Raw genomic sequence first — 22,936 nt, 5'->3', positions numbered from 1 at the left:
CGACGTGCTGTCCAGTTATTCTCCGTGACCTTAGCTTGCCAGAGTTGACTAACGTTAGTGTATAAAAATCCCGCTAACGATGAGCCTAGAGACAGCACCGTACGGTAAAATGTTGATATCTTAACAAAAGTAATTACTGATAACTGATTCAGGACACCCCTGTACAACCTCTATATATTCAGCATCAGGACCACTCTGAATCAGTATCAGTAATTACTGGGTTTGAACCTGGGACACCCCTGTAATTCTCTATTCAGCATCAGGACCACTCTGAATCAGTATCAGCAATTACTGGGTTTGAACGAGTGGCCCTGATGCTTGTACCGGGGTACCTGAGGATGTACCGGGGTGTCCCGGGTTCGAACCCAGTAATTACTGATACTGATTCAGAGTGATTCTGATGCTGAATAGAGGATGTACAGGGGTATCCCGGGTTCAAACCCATCAATTGTTGTGATTCAGAGCGGTCCTGATGGATAAAGGATGAACAGGGCTGTCCCGCGTTCAAACCCAGTAATTGCTGATACTGATTCAGAGTGGTCCTGATGCTGAATGGAGGATGTACAGGGGTGTCCCGGGTTCGAACCCAGTAATTACTGATACTGATTCAGAGTGGTCCTGGTGCTGAATAGAGAATGTACAGGGGTGTCCCAGGTTCAAACCCAGTAATTGCTGATACTGATTCAGAGTGGTCCTGATGCTGAATGGAGGATGTACAGGGGTGTCCCAGGTTCGAACCCAGTAATTACTGATACTGATTCAGAGTGGTCCTGATGCTGAATAGAGGATGTACAGGGATGTCCTGGGTTCAAACCCATCAATTACTGATACTGATTCAGAGTGGTCCTGATGCTGAATAGAGGATGTACAGGGGTGTCTAGACCGTACAGTGCTGCCGCTATGCTCATCGTTAGCGGGATTTTCATACACTAACTAAAGTCAACTCTGGCAATTGACGTGCTGTCCAGTTATTCTCCGTGACCTTTGCTTGCCAGAGTTGACTAACGTTAGTGTATAAAAATCCCGCTAACGATGAGCGTAGAGACAGCATATATATATATAGTTTTCAAATTCAAGGAGCTTGAATTTGTCAGTGGTGGTCAGTGATGGTCAGTTTATGAATTTGCAATGATTCTTCAGTAGTTTGAAAACAAACATGACTTGAAAAATTTCCGAAATTCGAAGTCAAGTGGTCAGACTCGGGGATATCTCAATTGGTCAGTTTCTGACCATCATGGTGTCACCATTGTGGTCTATAGCTCAAATGAAACATGTGGAACCGACGAATGGGCCCAAAAGCGTAAGTCATTTCCTGAGTTATGTGATCCAAAAATGCCCTAACTGGAAAAGGCAGTCTATCAATTGGACGAAACCAAATCGGACAGGACAATTAGAATTTGGGAAGGCCACAGGCAGTGGTCTTTCTACGAAGCCCACGCGGTGAGCGTATTATTGTGAAATCTTTTTTTAAACCACCATGTACCACGAAGTAATAAGCATCGTTGTAAGCACTTGAAACAGCCATTAACCACTTGAAACTGTCAGATCAAACATCATACCGCATCCCCGCAAATAGGGGTAGTTCAGCAAACCGGGGTTTTCATTGGCCTCTCTAGACTACCCCGCCAGTACGGGTAGCCGAGCAAACCGGAAAACTCATAATGAATGCCACTCGAGTGGGGATCGAGGCTGTGTATAACTCTGTCACTGAGAACCTGTATTTGTTTATGTTTGGAAAATCGCCAGATGCCATCGATCCCGCTGCAGTTCGAAGCATCGGAACGACTAGACTTTTCCGAGGCGGATCTTTCAAACCACAAGCCCACCCGATTATAAAAAGCTTACCACCAACGATTACGTAACTAACTAAAGACGCCGATACTATATTTAGAGCAACGTTTCCGGCGGCTAAAACCTATAAGTCATAATCAGGTTTTAGCCGAAAAGTTGCGATTGTGAGATTTCGCTCCAACGGGGTGGTGTTGTGACCTGGCTCATAGTCCGGTACTTCGTCCGAAGTCCAATTCCGGGATATATATTCAAAGAGACAATAACTTTCAATTGTTATTGAATTGATGCGATCTTGTTTCTTTAATCTTTGCTCGGCGGCCTTTTATATAATGTCTACGTCTTTAATTTGTAAGATTTGTTTTATTCGTTTAAGATAAAGTGCGTTTATCGGTTTATCACTTTAACATAACTTAAAACTGTGATCGATGTTAATTTCGAGTGAATTTAAATTAAACTTTATTGATCAACCCACTTGTGATTTACTTTTCAGGGTCATTGATCTTCAAAAGAGGTCCACTGCTGAACTTAAACAGAAGTTGGTCTGTTTTTAATCAATTGGTGCATTTTTCAACATCAAGTTCGTATCAGGCTGGTGGTAAATGGCGAGAAAGGTACACTATAAAATACCAAGACGAAGTCGAAGTACTGCCTCGTTGACCAGGACGCCGAGTATCCTAGAAAAACTTTGGTTTAAACATTGATTATTTACACCAGCTATTATTCCAAATGAGCCCCAATGTCTACAAAATTTGTCCACTGACTGTCGCTAATGACCCAATATTTCATTTTACTTTGTTAATTATTTCAGTCATGGACTTCCATCAAACCACAATCAGTTCGGACCTCTCACCGATCTTCCCGATTGGTCTTATTTAGGTGAGTAGAAATAGTAGAAATCTGTCACAGTTGATTTTTCATGCTCAATTAATATTCGATTAACTGTTCAATATTTTCAGATGGTCGTCCAACACCAATTGGAGGCGGTCAAAGAAAAAGAATGGAGAGTAATATAGATATCGGGGTAGGTAAATCAGTCATGTTTTCAACTGGTCATTTGCGAACAAATCTATTTTGAATTTGTGATTATTTTCTTTCTCAGAAACAAATATTAAACGGTTTAGAAGATATTGAGAGGGCAGAGAAAATGTACGAAGCCAGGATCAACAATAATAAAAAGAGACGACAAGATATTCTTAACGGCAAACTGAAGAAAAAAGGCAATCATTTGAACAATAAATCATGACACTGATCAGAAGGTTGATTTTGTAAATATTGTGTGTATTTGGAATATTAAAGTTTGTTAATAAATATGAACTGTGAAATAAATGTGTGTTTTTAGATTATTTCTGAAAATAGAAAATCAGCTTTGTCTTGGAAAGTAAAAAATTCCAGATATCCTCAACCGTCATCCACTCAAAACTGTCAACATCCTAAATCACCGATGTGGGCAATCGGGATTGACTTCTTACGTGATGCTGTCCTTAAAAACAAGATGATTCAAAGATTGTTCTTAATTGCGAGTAAATAATTTATTTTTGTTTCCTATAAAATTTGATGCATTATAAGAGATACATTACATATAATGTCCAGGAATATTTAACACTAGACGATCCCTGACTTAGGACACGTATTTTTTGAGTTCACTTGGTAAAGTTGATGAAAATCAAAAGAATTGAAAGACGTAAGAAAACTTATGAACTGTCATCATCTCTCAGTATTACATCAAATATCAGTAGTATCTATATTAAAGCTTGACCTACCAAAGCCAAGGAGGAATGACTACAAATGCTCAATCATAATAAAAGATACGGTAATTAAAGCAGATTTTAACGATAAATTTGGCTTAATACATGATAAAGTCATACGATGTAAAGGAATTGTTGCTCTGCTATTTGTTGAACTACCGGTTTTATAGGTATAATGCAGGCAGCAGCATAGCTTTCTAATACTGTTACAGTTTTGGGTCTAAAGAATTAAAGCTTTATTATGAGAAACCGGGGGTCATGCTGTTTATTTAAGACTTGCGACGGCTTTCTTGGCTGCTTCCTCAAAATCATCAGCCGCAATAATGTTCAATTTACTTTTCTTTAAGATTTCCTTAGCAGTATTGACATTAGTTCCTGAAATAAGAAATGAATGTGGTTGATACATATCCTGGTACACTTCTAAACTCATAATTAATGTTCTAAGCGCGAAAGTTACCTTCTAATCTGACAACCAATGGAACTTGTAAATTGATAGTTTTACAAGCATTTGTTATACCACTGGCTATCGTAGCACAGTTAACAATGCCACCAAATATATTCACCAATATCGCTTTCACCTGAAACACAGCAAGATGTATTCATTGGACAAGAGGAAGATGAGGGATGTGCGATGCATGTTTACGCAATAACTTGTGAAATTTACGTTTTTATCTTGAGTCAGGATTCTGAAAGCGTGGTAAACTTGTTCCTCATTGACACCTCCACCGACATCCAGGAAGTTAGCTGGTTCACCTCCATGTAGCTTGACAATATCCATGGTAGCCATTGCTAAACCGGCACCATTTACTGTAAAAAATACACATAGAAATAGTACTGATAATTAGTGAATACACTTAGTAGTTGAAATCAATTAAAGAGTTACATGTTATGTTTCATACCTAAACATCCGATATTGCCGTCCATACTAACATAGTTTAGATCCCATTTACCAGCATCCACCTCTCGTGGGTCGGATTCTGAAGTGTCGTTCATTTCGAAAACTTTTTTCTGACGGAAATCGGCATTGTCGTCAAAATTCACTTTGGCATCGAAACATACAACTGAATTTAGAAAAAGATGCTAGATCGACATTGACATGAAATTGAAATAATCATCGATCTGTCAATACAATTCTTCTAATTCTTACCCTGACAATCAGGAGTTTCCCCAAATGGATTGATTTCCACTTGAGTTGCATCGACATCTAGGAATAGATTGTAAAGTCTCTTTATCTGTTCAGCAGCCTGTGTGTAGATAAAAACATCAACAGTAGTTCAAAAATGTTTCGCAAAAGAAAATCCAGTAAACAACTTATACATGACTACATACATCCTTCTCTTTCTTGCCAACAAATCCTAGATTTTTAGACATTCTGAGAGCAATTTCATCTGTGACTCCAACAGAAATATCAATCGGCTCCTGAAATAACAAACAGCAAACAATGGGAGGTTGCAATATACACGCGCGTCATAAAACATATTGTGATCGTAGACTGAAGTTTATAGATAAAAGTCCCACAATCAAAGAAATTCTGTCACTCTGATGATAGGATTTTGGCAAAAATATAATGCTCGATAATAAAGAGAATTCATCGATTGTAGGATTTTTTCAGTACTGTTGTTTTGATACCTTAAAAATTGCTTCAGGTTTTTTTGCAGCAACTTCTTCTATGTCAACACCACCTTCGGGACTACCGACCATGACTGGACCATCGTGTTGTCTATCCATCAATATAGCAAAATATGTTTCTCTAGAAATATCCAAGGCTTCGGCAACCATAACCTGCAATAATACATCATACTCACTTATCTGAGTCACGCACTGTATATGCACATAAAAATACCACATCCATACTTACTTTTCTGACTAAAACACCATCTTTTCCAGTTTGTTTAGTAACAAGCTTGTGTCCTAACATGCTTTCAACAATTGGAGGCACATCGCTTGGACTAAGATGAAAAAAAAAATCAAATCAATTCATTCATAAAATCTTAACAAACATTTGCTCATTATTTTCGACAAGTTCTCACTTCTTAGTAAGATGGACACCTCCTTTGAAGCCATTTTCAAATACACCTTTCCCGCGACCACCAGCGAGAATTTGAGCTTTGATGACGTATTCTTTGACCTCTGAATGAATCAATATATAATAAACAACAAACATCATACATCAAATCTAATTTGAAGTTTCATTTTTTAGCCTGGGCTTCTTCAACTTACTAAATTCCTTGGCTATTTCCTGTGCATCCTCAAAAGTTTCGGCGACTCTGAATTTCTGGACTGTTATGTCGTGGTCTTGCATGAGTTTCTTGCTTTGGAATTCCTGCAGATTGAGCCATCTTACTGGTACTGACGTCGCAGGAACTATCTGCGAATAAATCTTGAAACATTAAAACGTGTGTTGAGCGTGTAAAAAAGCAAAAGAGAATCCAAGGTCATATCAGTTCATGCAATTTTCTCAATGAAAAAGCAATAACACAACTCAATAATTATTAAAAGTTAGAGGATGTATATCATTTTGACAGGTGAGAGGAATATGAGGCTTGAGGGGTGTCCAAATTACCCTATTTTTGACAAGATTTAGAGCCGGGCTCTGCAGAAATCGACAAATCGACGCCATCTTAGTTTCTCCACTATCCAATCGAAACCGGCACAGGGAAGTGAGTTCTTAAGTCACCACAGGGAAGTGAGTTAAGACTAGTTCCGGTTGGACAGTCTGTTGCCAGCACAGGGAAGCGAGTGAGTAAATTCAATTCAATTTCTGGAAATTTCTTGGAACTCTCGTCGTAATTCTGATCATCCTGGTATTTTTATGAATCCCCGTACGAAAACATTGGCCTGGTAAGAATGGGTTCGAGCACGTGGACTGTCTGCTGTCTGTCAACTGACAGCTACTTTCGCAGTTCACTATAATATCATATTCATCATATCATATGATATTATGTGCCGATGTCGAACGACTAAAAATAAAATACCAGATTTCTGGCTGTAAATTTGAGTGTAAAAGATATAAAATGTAAAACTCGAATTAGTATCCATCCAATAATGTTACATCCCAATGAACGGAGTTCCCACAACAGGCCCTTAAACCCCTAGTTAGTTACCTAATCGTTGGTGGTAAGCTTTTTATAATTGGATGAGCTTATACCAACTGTGGTTTGTGAAAATATCCGATCGTGAAACTAAACCACAGACAGGTTACTGACTATTAAACCCCATGCTCACTCTTTTTTGATTGTTTAATTCGTTTAAGCCCCAGTCTCAAAAGGATACAACACAGTCACACTCAGGGTTTTAAAGAAAGTTGCGCTTCTAGCCCCTCTCTTTCAAAGATAGACATTTATAATTTGAGTTGTTTTGTCAATTAATTTACGGTACCTATTGAAACCTTTAGTGTTAGTTATTGGATTTTGTGCCTTTTTATTCACCGTTTGTTTTTTTTCTAGGTATGGAAATAGGTTGTAAAATTGAACTGGAAGTATCATCAATGACTGGTGAAAACAGTGGTGCAGGAGGCAATATTCACTCTGAACCAGGGGTAATTAACCGCTTGACAATGTCAATGGAGCATACTGTCGTTAAAATGTATGACTATGATTTATCATGTTACTTTTTTAGAGTGAGAAATGTGCAGTAATTTCATGTGATAATAGCGAGATTTCTACGGATACTGACCTCGATCATCTGTCGTCAAATATCCCAGCCATTGTAGAATGTAGTGAAATGAAACAACAGATTCCTTCTGTCATCATATTACAGGCTGCTGATTCAAATCTTACCGGTATTCCTGCACTGCGATCACTCGTTATTCTGAATCATTTCAATCAGTCGATAAAAACAGGATTTAAATTACTTTTCTAAAACTCGTTATTTTAGGGACTGAAAATAATCAAGATGATGAAAGTTTAGAGCCTGCTAGTAAACGATTTTGTGTGGAGTCCATCGACGGTCAGACCTATGTGGTCACTATGCCAGGTAAGCGCAGTAGAACTCTACATCTCTGCCAGTTTAATCGGGACTTTCATGTTTTTCAATTTGGATGATACACGTGTAAATATTTTCAGAGGATGGTGGAATAGTTGAGGGTCTCAGTGATGTGATATCTGCTAATGCACCTGATGAAGCACAACCCGCTCAAAGTGTTGATGTCAGTCAGGCTTGGTTTACTTCTCGTGATGATAAAACAGCGCTTCAGTTTAAAGGTATAATGTTTTTATCAGTATGAGAAGTCAAAATTAGGAATTTGTTTTTAATCTCCTTCCTTGCATGGAAAAAAATCAAGCAATTGTGATTATTTTTTTGAAAAATCAGGGAATTTTAATTTTTTTTTGTAGTCTTGTTGTTCTTGCTGATGTGGCACTAAGAACCTATTGAGGATTCTGTGACTTATAATTTGAACTGGGAATTTTTGATCTAGGGTCAAGGAAAAACAGTGAAATATCAGGGAATTTTGGGTTCTCTGAATTCTGTTTTTTAGAGGATTATTATTTTAAGAATTTTTATTCATATCATTAGGTCAATCATGGAGACAGGGTCAGTGGTCAAAAGAAGAAGTTTTGTTGCTACAAGTAAACATTGAAAACTATTGCAAGGTATTTCATTGATTCGGTATTCTTCTCATTCTAAACTTCATTCCATACATCGATTGCATCTTATATTCCAACAGGATTTCGGATTTACCGATCCGGCCGAAATTGTATTCGGGCTTTCGAAAGACGAACGAAAAGACTTCTATCGTACGGTCGCGAAGGGTTTGAATCGACCGCTGTTTTCTGTCTATCGTCGAGTCATACGAATGTACGACAAGAAGAACTATGTGGGAAAATATACACCTGCTGAAATCAAGAAATTAATCGAGTAAGTTGAACTCAGTGTCTAGTGACAAAACTGTAGAAACTCCTTCTAAATGGAAATCCTTTGAAAGATTTTTGAAACTCCTTTGATTTAAGCAAAATGCCTTAGAAACTCCTTCAATTTTGAGAAATATTGAAGTTGAACATTTACGGTAGTGTCCTTTGTTGAGAATGTACATCTCTTGAATTGTTCTTTTTTCGCTAAAAAATAAGTCCTATTTTATGTCTCATGTCCGTATGAAAGTTTCTATGAAACAAGTTTTTGTCTTCGCTGCCATTGATGCGAGTTTCATCGATGGTTCTCTTGTTCTTGTCTATGAATTACTGTCAATTACAGATTGCGTAAGAAGCATGGTTCTGACTGGGCAGCTATTGGAGCAGAGATGGGTCGAAGTGCATCCTCGGTTAAAGATAGATGTAGACTACTGCGAGAGACCTGTAATACAGGTGTGTATCATTTCTGCAGGTCCCCACAATCTCTTCGATAACTTTATACTCTGAAACACGTTTCAATGGATTTTGATCATTCATGAAATTGTTCTCTCATATTGAAAACAGGTAAATGGTATCCAGATGAAGAGCAACGACTCGGTGATGCGGTTTATAAACTTACCGGTTCCGTTCGCGGTGAGGAAACTGAAATCATCTGCTGATATCGTCGCAGTAGATACACCTCTCTCTCTCTAACTCTAAAACTAACTGATTATATGTTTTAGGTGAGAATATAACGACAGGCGTATCGTGGGCTGCTGTCGCTGAGGACGTACGAACTAGAACTGAAAAACAATGTCGAACTAAGTGGTTAAATTATTTGAATTGGAAGCAGAAAGGTGGCTCTGATTGGACGCGAGACGATGATAACGCTCTCGTGAATAAGTAAGTTATAACTTCAAATCACCTCAAACCAGATGTTAATCTATATATTTTTTGCGTTCTAAGTGCTTTTCTTTGATACATGATAAATAAAAAAAAAGATGAATTATTCTGTTAGATTGAATGATATACTGTTAATTCCGTTATCATCTTACAGCCATCCTAGGCACACTGATTACATGATATACCAGACCAAACAACAGAACTAAATCAGTCCTTTGTCTTTATTATGTGTGTTCTTTTTATTGTGTGTTATCTCGACATACCTTTTCTTTGATCTGTAGAATTGCATCAATGAATGCTCAAACTGAAACAGATGTAGATTGGAATGAACTCGCAAAAGGCTGGAACAGGTAAAATCTTCTGTAATCATAATCAAGTTTCCCCTGTAGTATTTATTGTGATAATACAAGTTTTTGTACATATTTGCCTATTCTTACAGTGTACGGTCACCTCAATGGTTGAGGGGTAAATGGTGGTCTTTAAAAAAGCATGTACAGAATTACCAACTTCTTTCGTTTCCTGGTAAGATATGATAACTACGTCGATAGAATTATCAACGTGCTGACATCATTTTGCTGGGATTATTCGATAATTCTTTTATTTCAGATATCGTATCAGTGTTGAAGCAATGTCAGGATAAAAATTGTCATAGTTTCTACCACGCGCCGGTAGTGAAACTGCGTCAGAGAGTTAGTCTTGTGCCCGCAACATCATCTAACATTCCCATTTCATCAATGAATAAAGGTTAGTTCTCAAAGCGTGCATTTTACTTTTGATGAATAGGCATTTTAGCTATCAAACTGTGTCTGATGATAATGTGTTTATTTGTAGGTTTATTGAATGAAACAAGTGTACCCGTTACTAGCAGCGCGTTGATAAGTGAAGATGACTTGATTCCAGGTCATGTTCAATATGAATTACTGACTGGTACGGAACACCATCTGATGCCTACAAGCTCCGGGACGTATTTAATCACCCAACCGCAAAACAATCCTGCAATTTCATTTTGCAATCCCAACATGACCAGTGACCATATTATCGTGCATACTCTGCCTATACAGGTAAATATTCGGCAAATTTGGACAACAGAGCAATTTTTATGATGATCTAATAGAATTGAATAGTGATCTGAGATGTGAATATTTCCACTCATTATTTTCAGGTCACTGATTCCATCCAGAATAATGATGATGTCACTATTCAATTGAATGATCAGCAGATTCAAGTGATAGATAATGATTCTACGAACTCAATTGATCAGGATATCAATGAACTTCCCATCGATCACGGTGAGCAGTTTACACTCGTTATATCAGATATATCACTACTCTCAAAAGCTGTTTGCTTTATTTTGTCTCTTGCGTTGTCATTGTAGTCGATGTAATTCAAAAGTATACTCGTAAAGTAACAGATGATCGCGTGGCAGTACCATCAGTGCTGGAAGTTGAGGAACAATGTCAAATCATCGGCCGTGAACCTTACACTTCTCAAGTAAGTCTCTCACTATCACCATCACCCTACAGATGACACACATTTCATGTATAATGTCACAAAAATATTTCGAAAACATCTGAGTTGAATGGTGATCAGAGTTCATCAGATCCGACTTGGGCGGAGTCTACTGTAGTACATGTCATGCAGATATTTGTGTATTGATGTACCAAATAATGTTAAACAAAGTTCAATGATTAATTTATTGATGAGTAAATATTGATGCTCTGAGGCCCCCAGAAAATTTTGAGATTCCAGCACTGATTTGAAGCCATTTCCTGCATTTTGAGTCATGAATTTGTTTTGCGAGTAAAATTTTTAGAGGGCACTTAAAAATTTTGAGGGTCTTCCAGAAGACCTATAAGACCCCCTAGATCCGTGCCTGCCCTATGTTATGAGCTATACACAATATTCTACAATACACAGCTCGTATTATAAGTTGATATGTCATGTTTCAGTCAATGCATGTATCAGATATAACTGATGATACCGATCTCGACGGAACAGTTGTAGATGCTACTGATTTAGTAATGGCGCCTCCGCAGTATGCTCAGTCTAATGGTAGTACGGATAGAGATATCTATATGTCAACTCTGTGCGGTTAGTTTTATTTCATTCCGTTTCATCTCAAAATCTATAAATCTGTCTCATAAATGTTCATTCATGTTTCTATCTCTCGTATATATATATATATACAGATCCGATGTTGAACTCTGATACTGGTGACTTAATCGCGACATCCGATGTTGAAAACGAGAAGACCAACATATCGGACAGCAATGATGGCTGAAATCTTATATAAATATACCGGTTATACAGTGCTCGACCCTGTGCTTGGATTGACTGCAATATTGTTGATTTTCATCAGTTTAGACTCGTGTTTTTTGAACGGTAGACTTCGCTCAAATCAGATCTTTTGGGACCGTAAAAATGTGTCTGACTCGAGTGAAGTTAGTTGTTATGTATTTCATATATAATGTCACAAAAATATGTCGAAAACATCCGAGTTGAGCGGTTATTAGAGATTATGAGATCCGACTTGGGCGGAGTCTACTGTAGTACATGTCATACAGATATTTGTGTATTGATGTACCAAATAATGTTAAACAAAGTTCAATGATTAATCTATCGATGAGTGAATATTGATAATGTAATAAGCAATGATTGATAACTGGTACTATCATCTGTGCTAGTGAGGTGAGAAATATATCAAATGGCATTATTTAGTTTTTAGCATCATAGTCGAGACTCTTTGACTTACCTAGTCCTCATTAATACATCGTGAAATGTAAAACAATCATTAGCATAATGGAATTGAATAGTTATCAGTGTGAATAAAATATTGTTTAGCTTTAAACTGAATTTGTTGGCTTGATTAATTTCTTTCTTAATCATGGTTTGTAGCGAGTCTACGAGTGCTACGTTTCTAAGGCCCTGATTTGTGCTTACTTTTCACAAAAAGTGCTGATTTTTGATTTACAAGATTATCTGAAAAATCACCTGGCAATGAGCCTGAGAATTATTATAGATACCTAGAAATAATAGAAAACAATGATTTTATGGATATAAATTTATTCATACACATTATAAACAAGCAAAGATATTATCGGTAGAATACTGAACAACACAAGAGTTACTCATGACGTACCTTCATAAATAAAACAGCAGTAGAAATAAAATATTAACTCAATAATAACTTTTTTAACTCAATGTTTAAATGTAGAGTGATTTGGCAATTCTGGACACATTCTCGTACAACACACAATGATAATATCAACCAAAATATGAAATATGTGGCTTGAACTGATACTGTAGGGCTATGGATGATGTATGGTATAACGAGGTTAAATCAATTGTGAACAATGGCCGTAAGTTAATACAAGCATCGGTAGAAATATATACATATATACGAATAAAACACTTCATTATTCAATTCATACATTGCCTAATAAAACGGGCCCGTGAGCTGCCAACTGCGAAAATGCTTTTAAGTTTCATTTGGAAGGATTTCCAATTAATACGTTATTAGTCAAGGCAGATGATATTTTCAGAAAAAACGAAAAATGAAATGGTAGCTATAAAGAATGATAGCGCGATGGAAAACTACGGAAGCGATAAGGGGCCTCGAGATGTCGCGTTCCAACTCGACAAGTCGCCATATTTATGTCGACATACCGCGATATATCGCGTCAAGTCGACATGAATATGTCGATATATCGTGACGATTTGACGACATATTTCGCTTTCTCGACCACTTTCCTTGCGACAAGTCGACATATTCATGACGACTTGAAACTCGGTCGTCATATCACTGGCGTCCTCATCTTACATTTAGACATGTCTTCAAATGACGGCTTGTCCCGTGGAAAATGGGCGAAAAAGTGAAATTTGTCGTGAAAACGTCACGATATGTCGACATATTCATGTCGACATATTCATGTCGACTTGACGCGATATATCGCGGTATGTCGACATAGATATGACGACTTGTCGAGTTGGAACGCGACATCTCGAGGCCCTATATCGCTTCCGTAGAAAACGTTTCATTACAAGCGTCATGACTGGTACCAGGTATTTTAACTCGCGGATAACGATATTGTTTCTGTTCGGTTCTGGTTGATTTCGATAAAACAAGAGTCACAAACGCGAACTGGTTTTTTGGAAGATGCTATCACCGATGAGTGCGCGCTGCATTCATTACAGAATATGTATCCACAATTTCGACAATGATGCTGAAAACACACAGAAAGAAATGATAGAATCGAGTAACATCTGTTTACGATCTCATTCTACCGGTCTCATTCCAACAGCTGAAACGTTATGGTTTCCAGTTCAATAAATCGAAAAAATATTTATCATTAATTTCTAGTCAGTAACCTGTCAGTGGTTTAGTTTCACGATTAGATATTCTCACAAACCACATACAAAAAGCCCATCCGATTATAAAAGTTTACCACCAAGGATTAGGTAACAAACTAATTTATTTCCTGAGTGCAACATTGTTAACCTATCTACAATTGACATGCATTATTAGAGAGTGGTTTATATTGATTTTCAACTCACCTTTCTCACGGTCACTGAAAAGAGTTTATCACAAGCCACACAATGCAAAACATCTTTATCATCTGCCCATTTCCTTCCTGTCATTTTACTGCTTGATATCTGTAAAGTTTGATTCTCTCGGCCGAGTTCTAAGAGTGCCGCTTGTGAATCCTCTAACTTACGCCTTAGTTCGGTGACAGTACTGCGAAGTTTCTCGCATTCATTTTCACTAGATATACACCTTGAAAAGATGAATAGGGAATCAAGATACTTTTCGTTCTTTCTGACAAGCTTTCATCTGACCAAGGAATCGATCACTTACCTCTCCAACAAAGCTCTCCTTTCATCATTATTATTCTCTAACTTGGCGTCCAATTCTACAGAATTCAGACATATACGGGTGATTTTAATGACAAATTAGACAAACTTTTCATGTTTTAGAGAAAAACCCACATTTATGAAGTAAAACTTCAAGAGGATTTTGACATTTCGACTCAAACGCTATGGTTTGTAAAATGGCTCATAATGTCAAAATCCTCTAGTAGTGTGGGTTTTTCAATTTCAGTCTATTGAAACTTTTCATGTTTTATTGAGTTATACTCACCAAGTTTCTCTCCGTGTACTTTATCCCTTAACTCTTTTAATTGTATAATCTGTTCCTGGGCAGTATTGAGGTCAGCTCTCAATGTGGTCAAATTTTCATTCAATGCCGTCAGCTGCATCTCATATCTTTGTTCATTCTCCGCTCGTTCTTTTTCTATTTTTTCTTTGGATTCGGATTCTTGAGACTGAAATTACAAATTTAAGATACATATCCTGCCATATATCGAAGGAAAGGACTCACAAGAGTTTATCGGAATTTTACCAGTTTATTTTGTAATCGTGAATTCTCTTCTCGTAACATTTTCTGAACATCATTCGCTGCCACTTTCATTTCATCAATCTCTTTATTCAGCTAAACAGATATTTCTTTATGTATTAAATGTCAAATGATATTTTGGATAAATTCATCAAGCAATTTCAATAAATATTGTGATCCTTACATTTTTCTCGGTCTCTGTCAGAGTATCAATCTGTGTTTGTAATTCAATTTTCTGATTTATGAGTATTTGCTTCAAGTCTTTCAGTTCCTGAATTTGCTACATTAACAAAGGTCAAAGTAATACAGACCGTTTAAGTACAATACATCGAATGAAATGAACGTTAAAGTAAATCTCGAAGGCTAACCTTGTCCATATCGTTCTTCTGTTTTCCCATCTCATCCTTGGTATTCTCAAGATCGTGCTCTAATGCAGCCTTTATGACACCCAAATCAGTCAGATTGTGGTTCAGTTCTAATAGTTTTCCTTCAAGAATTTCCTATAAAGCACAGATATTCGTTATAATATTTTCAGGGATGATTATCTAGATAGATTGACCGCGTATTTACATACCTTGTCTCCTAGAAGTGACACCTTAGACATATTCAACTGTTGTATATCTTTATCCTTAGCCTGAATTGAATTCTCTAGTTCTGTCTTTGCTGCAGAAACTCTGTCTAAAGATTCTTGAAGCTCATTTCCATGTTCCTTAGAATCATTGAGCTCTTTTGTCACATTATCAAGAGTGGAGACAATTTCTGCTGTTGTGCTCTGACTAGATTTTAATTCCATCTCGGTTTTATTGTGAGCCTCTGTTGCTTCCTGAAACAAACAGAGTCATGTTCATCTAATACGATGCTAGCAATTCTTAGGATGTTGCAAAATAGATTACCTTAAACTGCTCTTGAAGTCTGACTATTTGATTTTCATAATTCTTACACTGGAAACATGGTTTGGCAACTTCAGTTTGTAAAGTCTACAATCAGAAATGTTAGTGGAACAGTGTCAGTGGACATCGTAATGAACTACAATAATTTCTTTCAAATGAACATCTTACCTCAATTTGTCTTTGTAAATCTTTTTGGACTTCATCTTTCTGTTCAAGAACAGTTTGTAGTTTCTTTTCACTTAACTGAGTTTCTTGAAGCTGCACAATGAAGTTAAAACATGTAAATATTCATGATGTTATATATTTTCACATAATTCTGTGCAATTCACTTACCTTTGATGAAAGATCATCGCGAACAGTCAATAATTCACTTTGAAGTTCATTAACTCTGATTTGTAACTCGTGTTTTTCCTTTTCTAGTAAACCAAGCTATTTGAGAAGTAACAAACATGATAGATCATAATAAATGACAATTCAATAACACAATAGATAGATTATATCATCAACTCATTACCTTTGAACTCATTAGAGCTTCAACTTTCAATTTCTCTTGCAGCTGAGACTGAAATTCAAATGAAAATAAAATTGAGTATCTACGATCTATATACATACAGATTTAAAGCATTAAAATCTAAGTTATGAGGTAAAACCTTTTCATTTTGTAACTCGTCCTCCAGTGACTTCAAACGACTGACCATATCATCAACACGCGTCTTATATTCATCCAGGTTATTTTGCAGCAATGTCTAAAATGATATAGACATGATTATCACCTGGAGAAAGGATTTTCAACCGCATGCACAAGATTTATAGTGTACCTTCTGCTCTTCATAGTCACTCTTTGCCTTTTGTAACTCGCGTGAAGCGTGAACCAAATCATTTTCCATCTTCTGTTTCACAGCAACCAAACTATTCTGCTCATTTTTCATCGTAGTCAACTGTCCTTGAAGAGATGACTCTAAATCAGCTTTACCTTGAGCTAATTGTTTTATGGTTGACTGCAATTTCATTATGCTTTCTCTCGTATTTGTGTGTTCAGCTGTCAACTGAGGAAAGATCATATTTCAAAAGATACAGATGCATACCGGGTATATAAAACTAAAACATCTACATGGTCTACCGGTATGCAATGACCACATACTTGACTTATATTAGTCTCCAATTGTTGTACATGATTTGCTTTTTGTTGAACTTCTTCGCGAGCTTGTTTTACTTGTTCTTGTAGGTCATTTGCTTGTTTTTCAGTGTGCGATATCAATTCAGTCTACAATGAAGTTTACATGTCATTTCAATGTCTTTCTACATTATGTGTTTAAACATATATTGAATGTGTTTCTATCTATACAATAATATCTTTGAAGTACCAGGCAGATATCATATTTCATACTAGTACCTTTTCTTTTAGCTCATTTTGCAAAGTTTCACACTGTTTCTTTGCTTCGATTAATTGTTTATTTGTTGTTTGCAGTTCAGTGTCAAGGTAATCAGATTTCTTTGTACTATCTGACAACTGCTTACTAGTTTCTGACACCTGCTTTTCCAGGGTTTCCTTTGCAGTTTTCAGTTCCTCCAATATTGCCACCTATCATAGTGCATAAATTCAATATAGGATGCCAATTCTTAATTCATGATATCATAAAACTGTAACAAAAAAATATCAAAACAGCACCTTGTCTTTTGCATCATTTAGTAGTTGGTCATATCTATGTTGTAGATCAGTTTGTTTGACTTTATGTTCTTTGAAATCAGCTTGAAGAGTGACGTAGTCTTTCTCTGTTTTCTTCAGTTCTTCAGTTGCCTTAAGTTTAGGAAAACATCAAAAGAAATCTTGCAGAATATGCATTTTTCAAGACAATAATGATAATGAAATCTATACTAAAACATACCTTTTCGAGGTTTTCTTTTAAATTATCAATCACAACATTTTTCTCGTCTATTGTGTTTTTTGCTGTTTGTAGATGACTTTCAAGATCAGTTCTTTGAGTAGTTTTTGCTGCTTTAGTAGCTAAAAGTACTTCATTCTACAATGTTGATACATCGTAATAAGTACAAGTATTTCAAATTTTCATGAACCAATGAGTAGTTGTAGTTAACTTCATAATACCTTTGTCTGAAGCTCTGCTTCAAGGCTGGTAACCTTTTCCATAGATGCGTTTAGTTTTTCCTTCTTGCTTTGAAGACTCTTTTCAAGTTTGAGAGATTTTTCTTTGGAAGTTTCAAGTTGCGTTTTAACCGTTTGAAGTTGTTGGTGAACTGCCTCCAGCTCTTTTGCGCTTTCTTCAGATTTTTCAGAAAAGTTTGTTTCCAGAGATACCAACTTTGTTTGAAGTCCTTCCTAATTAGGATAGGGAAGAGCATCTACATATTACAGGTTCAACAATTACACGTAATTAATCCTTATATACATTAAACTCTACCTTTTCCTGTTGAAGTTGATTGATGGCGGTTTGAACTCCTTCACCCAATTCAATCTGGAAGATTCATAAAAACTCACATTTAAGATTATGCGCTATTAAACTGATATAGTTTTGAACATCTACTGAATATGAATGAGATGAACCTTAGCTATGAGCTCTTGACTTTCAGCTTCCAATTTGTGAATGGTTTGTCTTGACTGTTCCAATGAATCCTCGAGTTCCTTCACCTTTGACAATCTAAAAGTTCAAATATACAGTGACACATACTAGAAAGCATTATATCCTATATAGCCATTCAAAGTGACATTAGTTGCTCTACCGGGTCTGGCTTTTTCGATTTTCATCTTCAAGTTGACCTTTCACTTCCAAGTATTGTGACTTTAATTCATCATTCGTTGTGACCTAATACAAATGAATTCGAAATAAATCTTATTTGTCGAAAAAAGAATTTTGTATCAAAACTTGAGCACGATTCAATTGCTACCTCAGCCTGATAATGAGTTTGGACATCAGTTAGTTGTTTATTCATATCATCAAGTGAGGATTCCTTTGTAGTGAGATTTTGTGTTGTCTACAAAATAAATCAAAATAGAGGCATGAAAAATAATATCCGTAAAATACCAGTATTCATTGAACCAAGCATACCGAGAATATAGAGAACACAATTTACTGTATCAGTGAACAGAATTTACCCTATCTAGCTCTAATTTCAGTGCAGTGTACTGCTGCTCCTTGTCAAGTAACTGCTGTTGACTAGATTGCTTTGAGTCTGCTATACTTTTCTCTAATTGCTGAATACTGCTATCTTTATCCGCAAGTGATATTTGAGCCTGTGCAAAAGAAGGGTTAATAGAGTTAGACGTTAATAATCAAAATGGCCAATGAGTAATTGCAGTAATGTATATCCATACAGTACCTTGTCCAGTTGTTCCTGTAATTGTTTACAAATAGTTTCACTAGATTCTAATTGCTGCTGAAGTTTGATGATTTCACTTGCATTCAACTCTGTTTGTGCTTGTAGTTTAGTTATTTCACTTTGACTAGACTCTGCAGCAACATTGTGTTTAGACATTTCATCTTTAGCCTAAAAACACAAACAGTGATCGTCATACAAAGTTTTCATGTAAAATTAGCGTTCATATATAATTGATAAACATACTTCAGTGAGCTGCGTTCGAAGTTCATCAATTTCCTTTTGTTTTTCATTCAGTAATGAATCTTTCTCCTCAGAACTTGATGACTTAGCGTTCATCATTTGCTGCAGGCTTCAAACACAAAATACAAGTACGGTGTATTGAAACTGCTACAAGTAGTGAACACAAGAGTAAATAAACTATGCATCTACCTGTCAACCATGTCTTGTTTTGGAGCTGATTCTAATCGCTTCTCCAATTCAACAACCTTCTCATTTGAACTGAAGAGAGAAAATGTCACACCACAACATTCAAGATGGTACCGGTAGATTTGACTCAAGAGTTAACTTATTGACAATGAAAATAACAATGACGACGTACCTGTCTAACTGCTGCTCTAGCTCTGAGTATTCGTGTTTTAGATTTTCACTTTCAGCTTCTTTTTCCAGAGTGAGTTTATCCATGACAGTTTGAACTGATCGCAGTTCTTGTTGTAGCACAACGACATCATCAACGTGAGGCCTAAAAATGAATAATAGACACGTAAAACCACACACCACAGCATATCAAAATCTATGTCTTGTCAGCAAACAAGAATCATGTCCATCATCTGCAACTGGTTTTCACTTAGATAAAGCAAAAAATAATTGCTATAGTAGGGGTATATAGATTCAAGCCACAATGCTTACAAATATGTAGTACAAGTAGGTATCAGGTTTGTGTGATGCAATAAACCTTTAACTCAATAGTACCCTCATATCTTACACCCGATATCATATCTATGTTGGTAATAGACACACAATGCTACTAGCCCAAAGCCCCTAGAATCCAAAACACTTAGGGTTCAGAGATGAGTAATTTCTTATAGTAACCACACAAACCGAGGATATACTTACCATCTATAATTATTGATAGAATGATAGAACAAAATGTATTAATCTCAAACAGAAGTAATTCAAGCACTAAATACCGGAATGTGAGTCTAGTTTTAATAGGGTTGATCAACTGAAATCAGTTCATTTGTGTTTTTTTATCACTATGTTTATACCTTTGCGCTAGTTGACTTTCTAATTCTGCTATTGTGCTTTCTTTTTCTTTAATTTTCAACTGAAATTATAACACGATATCATTAACAATCAATTCACAAGATGTGCACACAACCGGCTCATTCTTAAATAACAACAGGTGCTCACCTCAACAACATCAATATGTTCTTGTAATCCTAATCTCTGACCATCGGTTTCATCTAATCTCGCTTTATATTCTACTATTTCACCGGCCTTTTTACCACAAAAATAAAAGGAAATCATCAGTAAAAATATTACATAACATGTATATGGAGCCATATATGTATTATCAGACTTACAACTTTGGCAGCTTTCTGTTGAAGCTTTTCTTTTTCGATTTTCAAATTCGAATTCAGTTCAAGAGCTTCGGAATACTGTTTTCTCAGTAGTATAACCTCTGATGATACTGTGGAAAAATAGAAAAGAATAACATGAAAAGTGATCTGTACTGGTAATTGTTTGCTGTGCTGTACATACATAGACCTCTGCTTTCTTCAGACACTTTAAGCTGTTGTCTAAACATTTCTCTATCACCAAAATCAGCTTGTTCTTCTGGAGTCATCGTTTCTTGCAATTTGTCAACCTCTTTTTTTAGTTCCGTTGAATACCATTTTTCCTCCTAAAGACATGGAGATGCATTTTGAGAACAACCCGAGGCATTGCAAATTAGAATGAGTAAAACGTTATACAACTGAATCTTACTTTTAAAGAGGTTCTGAGATCATCTAATTCTTGTCTAAGAGCCAAAACATCTCCATCTCTGAAAGTTATTCATGTGTATAATTTAATAATAAAATTGTATCTCAAATATTTCACACCTTTGGGTGTAACAAGTCAACATAGAAATCTCAATCAAAACAACTTGTTGAATTACCGGTTTGCACTAGTGCTAAAACTTCCACCATGTTCGAGATCATAATGATGCTTTAACTGATCATCCGAATTCAACTCCATCATACAAATTGGACAAATAAATCCCTAAAAAATCAAAGATTTCCAACAATTTGACATTTGCACAATAGAAAATTAAAGGTATCATGGATAAACAAATCTAGTGCAATCTTTATCTCGAAGCCTATTTCCCAGTACACGTTAAGAGATAGCTCCTAATATACAACAGCAGTAAAGGAACACCAGCAATTAATAGTGTTAACACAATATTAGTCACTAAAAGCAGTCACTGGTTATTTATTGCACAGCATAAAACGTTTAATTCAGAATCAATAGAAGGATGGCTGACAGAGCTGTTATGATGTCGACTGTAAACAGTTTGTAACATTGATAAAAGGTCTTTATATATTCTTCATATCTAGAGCCAGATACATTTCGTCAACATGATGTTCCAAAATCATTAATAATTATCTATAGAGAATACACCACCAACAGTACTTTTGCCATTCTAATACGAAGCGAAATACAGAAAATGATTTGTTATCTTACTGTTTGTGCCTGTAATAAAAATATAGATATTATCTTTTAGTATGAAAATCCTTGTAAACGCAGCTAGTAATTTTTGGGCCTGGTTGACACTGCAATCAATGATAGCAATTGACGAAACACTCTGAATCTTTGTTAAAGCGATGATATAAAAATTCCACAGTAAGGCTTCGTTTTTCCTTCTTAGAATGGAATCTTTATATTAATGCAATCAGACTGGTTGAGAGCAAAAAACAAGACCCAAAGCTCTTTGATAGCCTTTCTAATAAACCATCACATTCTAAAAGCTCACACAAAACTTCAACACAAACAGAGGCTCAAATAATACTTTCCTTTTAAAAATGATGACATATTTTTCAGTTTATGTCTGGTATTGATATGTTTGATTACGTACCTTGTCTGCAATTGGAAACGTCTCTCTTTCTCCTGAACATGTTGGGAAATGAGCCTGCAAACTTTCTACTGATGGTTGATTTAGATGACATTTCGGGCAAATGAATCCCTGTAAGAGAGATGAAATCAATATCAAAGGAATAACAGAACACGCCTACCTATTCATTCAATCTGTCCTAGTTTTATTAACTTTTCAGATAGTTATCCTTACTTGTGCCGGGCTACTGTTACTGTTAGGTTCTTTCTGTGGACTTAATCGCTTAGGAGAACTTGCCTAAAACGAAAAATGGCGGATAGATAGATAGAAGACGGTAATGATAGATTAAATCGTCGGACTTTCGTTGTTTCTTGTCAGTAATTAGTACGTCTAATTTGACAGCAGGAACTAATGCAAGCGAATAATTAGTGAAAATACTGAACCTTTTCGTTTTCTTTCCCTTTGAAAAGATTCTTAAACATCTTTACAGCTTATAAAATCAATCACGAATCGCTGACAATAATCGGTTTAGCAGTTATTGCATTATTTTCATGATTTTCGACAACCCGGAAATGATTTTTTGTGTTGACACTTGAACCGAGTCATATCAAACTGCAGAGTGCGCACGGGGCCGTGCGCAGGAGGCCGCGCGCAGGGGGCCGCTTTAATAAAGTGAAAACCAAACGATATTATTTACGAAACGGCAATACATATACATAGTAGTATGCGATATGAAACTACTCCTACTTCTACCAATTAATCAAATGCATAACCACCATCAACCAGTTTATGATTTTACCATCGAGATGCGCATAAAATGGTACACTAAGAACAGTATACAGAGTATATATTATTTATCAAAATACTCCACCGAATCTACGAATTTTTATCTATCTGCTGCTGCTGCTGGAGAGGCGCGCAGGGGGCCGCGTGAATATTTTTATCTATCTGCTGCTGCTGCTGCT

The 22,936-nt window shown here is 36.3% G+C and overlaps 4 protein-coding genes across 4 annotated transcripts; 2 read left to right on the top strand and 2 right to left on the bottom strand.

Moving 5' to 3' along the window:
* The first annotated feature begins 2,008 nt into the window (after nucleotides 1-2,008).
* LOC141902637 (large ribosomal subunit protein mL52-like) lies at nucleotides 2,009-3,105 on the top strand. Its single transcript, XM_074790459.1, has 5 exons — nucleotides 2,009-2,139; nucleotides 2,282-2,402; nucleotides 2,600-2,667; nucleotides 2,748-2,812; nucleotides 2,891-3,105. The coding sequence occupies exons 1-5, from the start codon at nucleotides 2,076-2,078 to the stop codon at nucleotides 3,032-3,034; spliced, it is 462 nt and encodes a 153-aa protein (XP_074646560.1). The 5' UTR covers nucleotides 2,009-2,075; the 3' UTR covers nucleotides 3,035-3,105.
* Nucleotides 3,106-3,306: 201 nt separating this feature from the next.
* Nucleotides 3,307-6,177, bottom strand: LOC141901354 (succinate--CoA ligase [GDP-forming] subunit beta, mitochondrial-like). The gene is made up of 11 exons (XM_074788543.1): nucleotides 6,100-6,177; nucleotides 5,757-5,904; nucleotides 5,567-5,666; nucleotides 5,395-5,485; nucleotides 5,166-5,318; nucleotides 4,866-4,955; nucleotides 4,684-4,780; nucleotides 4,436-4,597; nucleotides 4,201-4,343; nucleotides 3,994-4,114; nucleotides 3,307-3,911 (listed from the first exon to the last, which is right to left on the bottom strand). The coding sequence occupies exons 1-11, from the start codon at nucleotides 6,154-6,156 to the stop codon at nucleotides 3,802-3,804; spliced, it is 1,272 nt and encodes a 423-aa protein (XP_074644644.1). The 5' UTR covers nucleotides 6,157-6,177; the 3' UTR covers nucleotides 3,307-3,801.
* Nucleotides 6,178-6,297: 120 nt separating this feature from the next.
* Nucleotides 6,298-12,086, top strand: LOC141901352 (cyclin-D-binding Myb-like transcription factor 1). Its single transcript, XM_074788542.1, has 18 exons — nucleotides 6,298-6,377; nucleotides 6,983-7,074; nucleotides 7,155-7,317; nucleotides 7,413-7,511; nucleotides 7,601-7,738; nucleotides 8,052-8,128; nucleotides 8,203-8,393; nucleotides 8,727-8,836; nucleotides 8,948-9,016; nucleotides 9,106-9,265; nucleotides 9,547-9,615; nucleotides 9,705-9,787; nucleotides 9,872-10,009; nucleotides 10,097-10,326; nucleotides 10,428-10,554; nucleotides 10,641-10,756; nucleotides 11,215-11,356; nucleotides 11,455-12,086. The coding sequence occupies exons 2-18, from the start codon at nucleotides 6,985-6,987 to the stop codon at nucleotides 11,544-11,546; spliced, it is 2,094 nt and encodes a 697-aa protein (XP_074644643.1). The 5' UTR covers nucleotides 6,298-6,377; nucleotides 6,983-6,984; the 3' UTR covers nucleotides 11,547-12,086.
* Nucleotides 12,087-12,343: 257 nt separating this feature from the next.
* LOC141902420 (uncharacterized) lies at nucleotides 12,344-22,564 on the bottom strand. Its single transcript, XM_074790133.1, has 37 exons — nucleotides 22,415-22,564; nucleotides 22,206-22,268; nucleotides 21,996-22,103; nucleotides 21,039-21,142; nucleotides 20,867-20,924; nucleotides 20,642-20,783; nucleotides 20,464-20,570; nucleotides 20,291-20,377; nucleotides 20,146-20,204; nucleotides 19,479-19,619; nucleotides 19,310-19,378; nucleotides 19,124-19,229; nucleotides 18,881-19,048; nucleotides 18,657-18,794; nucleotides 18,449-18,535; nucleotides 18,284-18,366; nucleotides 18,108-18,201; nucleotides 17,965-18,018; nucleotides 17,652-17,882; nucleotides 17,434-17,568; nucleotides 17,217-17,345; nucleotides 16,941-17,129; nucleotides 16,689-16,811; nucleotides 16,366-16,593; nucleotides 16,198-16,293; nucleotides 16,062-16,109; nucleotides 15,881-15,976; nucleotides 15,716-15,805; nucleotides 15,551-15,634; nucleotides 15,232-15,480; nucleotides 15,026-15,157; nucleotides 14,842-14,937; nucleotides 14,664-14,753; nucleotides 14,403-14,586; nucleotides 14,121-14,175; nucleotides 13,820-14,039; nucleotides 12,344-13,488 (listed from the first exon to the last, which is right to left on the bottom strand). The coding sequence occupies exons 1-37, from the start codon at nucleotides 22,451-22,453 to the stop codon at nucleotides 13,333-13,335; spliced, it is 4,338 nt and encodes a 1,445-aa protein (XP_074646234.1). The 5' UTR covers nucleotides 22,454-22,564; the 3' UTR covers nucleotides 12,344-13,332.
* Nucleotides 22,565-22,936: the final 372 nt, after the last annotated feature.

The sequence above is a fragment of the Tubulanus polymorphus genome, chromosome 3 (genome assembly GCF_964204645.1).
Source record: "Tubulanus polymorphus chromosome 3, tnTubPoly1.2, whole genome shotgun sequence".
In the NCBI taxonomy this organism is placed as follows: Eukaryota; Metazoa; Nemertea; class Palaeonemertea; order Tubulaniformes; family Tubulanidae; genus Tubulanus; species Tubulanus polymorphus.
The sequence above is the reverse complement of the archived record's forward strand: the minus strand, read 5'-3'. Positions and strand labels throughout refer to the sequence as shown.

What these genes read in the sequence shown, in the direction of transcription:
- LOC141901352 (XM_074788542.1), top strand. Translation starts at nt 6,985, where the DNA reads ATGGAAATAGGTTGTAAAATTGAACTGGAAGTATCATCAATGACTGGT. An exon ending in CTCGCAAAAGGCTGGAACAG is followed by an intron (nt 9,616 to 9,704) that starts GTAAAATCTTCT and finishes CTATTCTTACAG; the next exon opens with TGTACGGTCACCTCAATGGT. An exon ending in CATTTCATCAATGAATAAAG is followed by an intron (nt 10,010 to 10,096) that starts GTTAGTTCTCAA and finishes GTTTATTTGTAG; the next exon opens with GTTTATTGAATGAAACAAGT.
- LOC141902420 (XM_074790133.1), bottom strand. Translation starts at nt 22,453, where the DNA reads ATGTTTAAGAATCTTTTCAAAGGGAAAGAAAACGAAAAG. An exon ending in AAGGGAAAGAAAACGAAAAG is followed by an intron (nt 22,269 to 22,414) that starts GTTCAGTATTTT and finishes TTTTCGTTTTAG; the next exon opens with GCAAGTTCTCCTAAGCGATT. An exon ending in TAAAAGAAAACCTCGAAAAG is followed by an intron (nt 17,346 to 17,433) that starts GTATGTTTTAGT and finishes CCTAAACTTAAG; the next exon opens with GCAACTGAAGAACTGAAGAA.
- LOC141901354 (XM_074788543.1), bottom strand. Translation starts at nt 6,156, where the DNA reads ATGGCGTCGATTTGTCGATTTCTGCAGAGCCCGGCTCTAAATCTTGTC. An exon ending in TAAATCTTGTCAAAAATAGG is followed by an intron (nt 5,905 to 6,099) that starts GTAATTTGGACA and finishes ATTTATTCGCAG; the next exon opens with ATAGTTCCTGCGACGTCAGT. An exon ending in CGGCAATATCGGATGTTTAG is followed by an intron (nt 4,344 to 4,435) that starts GTATGAAACATA and finishes TATTTTTTACAG; the next exon opens with TAAATGGTGCCGGTTTAGCA.
- LOC141902637 (XM_074790459.1), top strand. Translation starts at nt 2,076, where the DNA reads ATGCGATCTTGTTTCTTTAATCTTTGCTCGGCGGCCTTTTATATAATG. An exon ending in GGTGGTAAATGGCGAGAAAG is followed by an intron (nt 2,403 to 2,599) that starts GTACACTATAAA and finishes TAATTATTTCAG; the next exon opens with TCATGGACTTCCATCAAACC. An exon ending in TCCCGATTGGTCTTATTTAG is followed by an intron (nt 2,668 to 2,747) that starts GTGAGTAGAAAT and finishes CAATATTTTCAG; the next exon opens with ATGGTCGTCCAACACCAATT.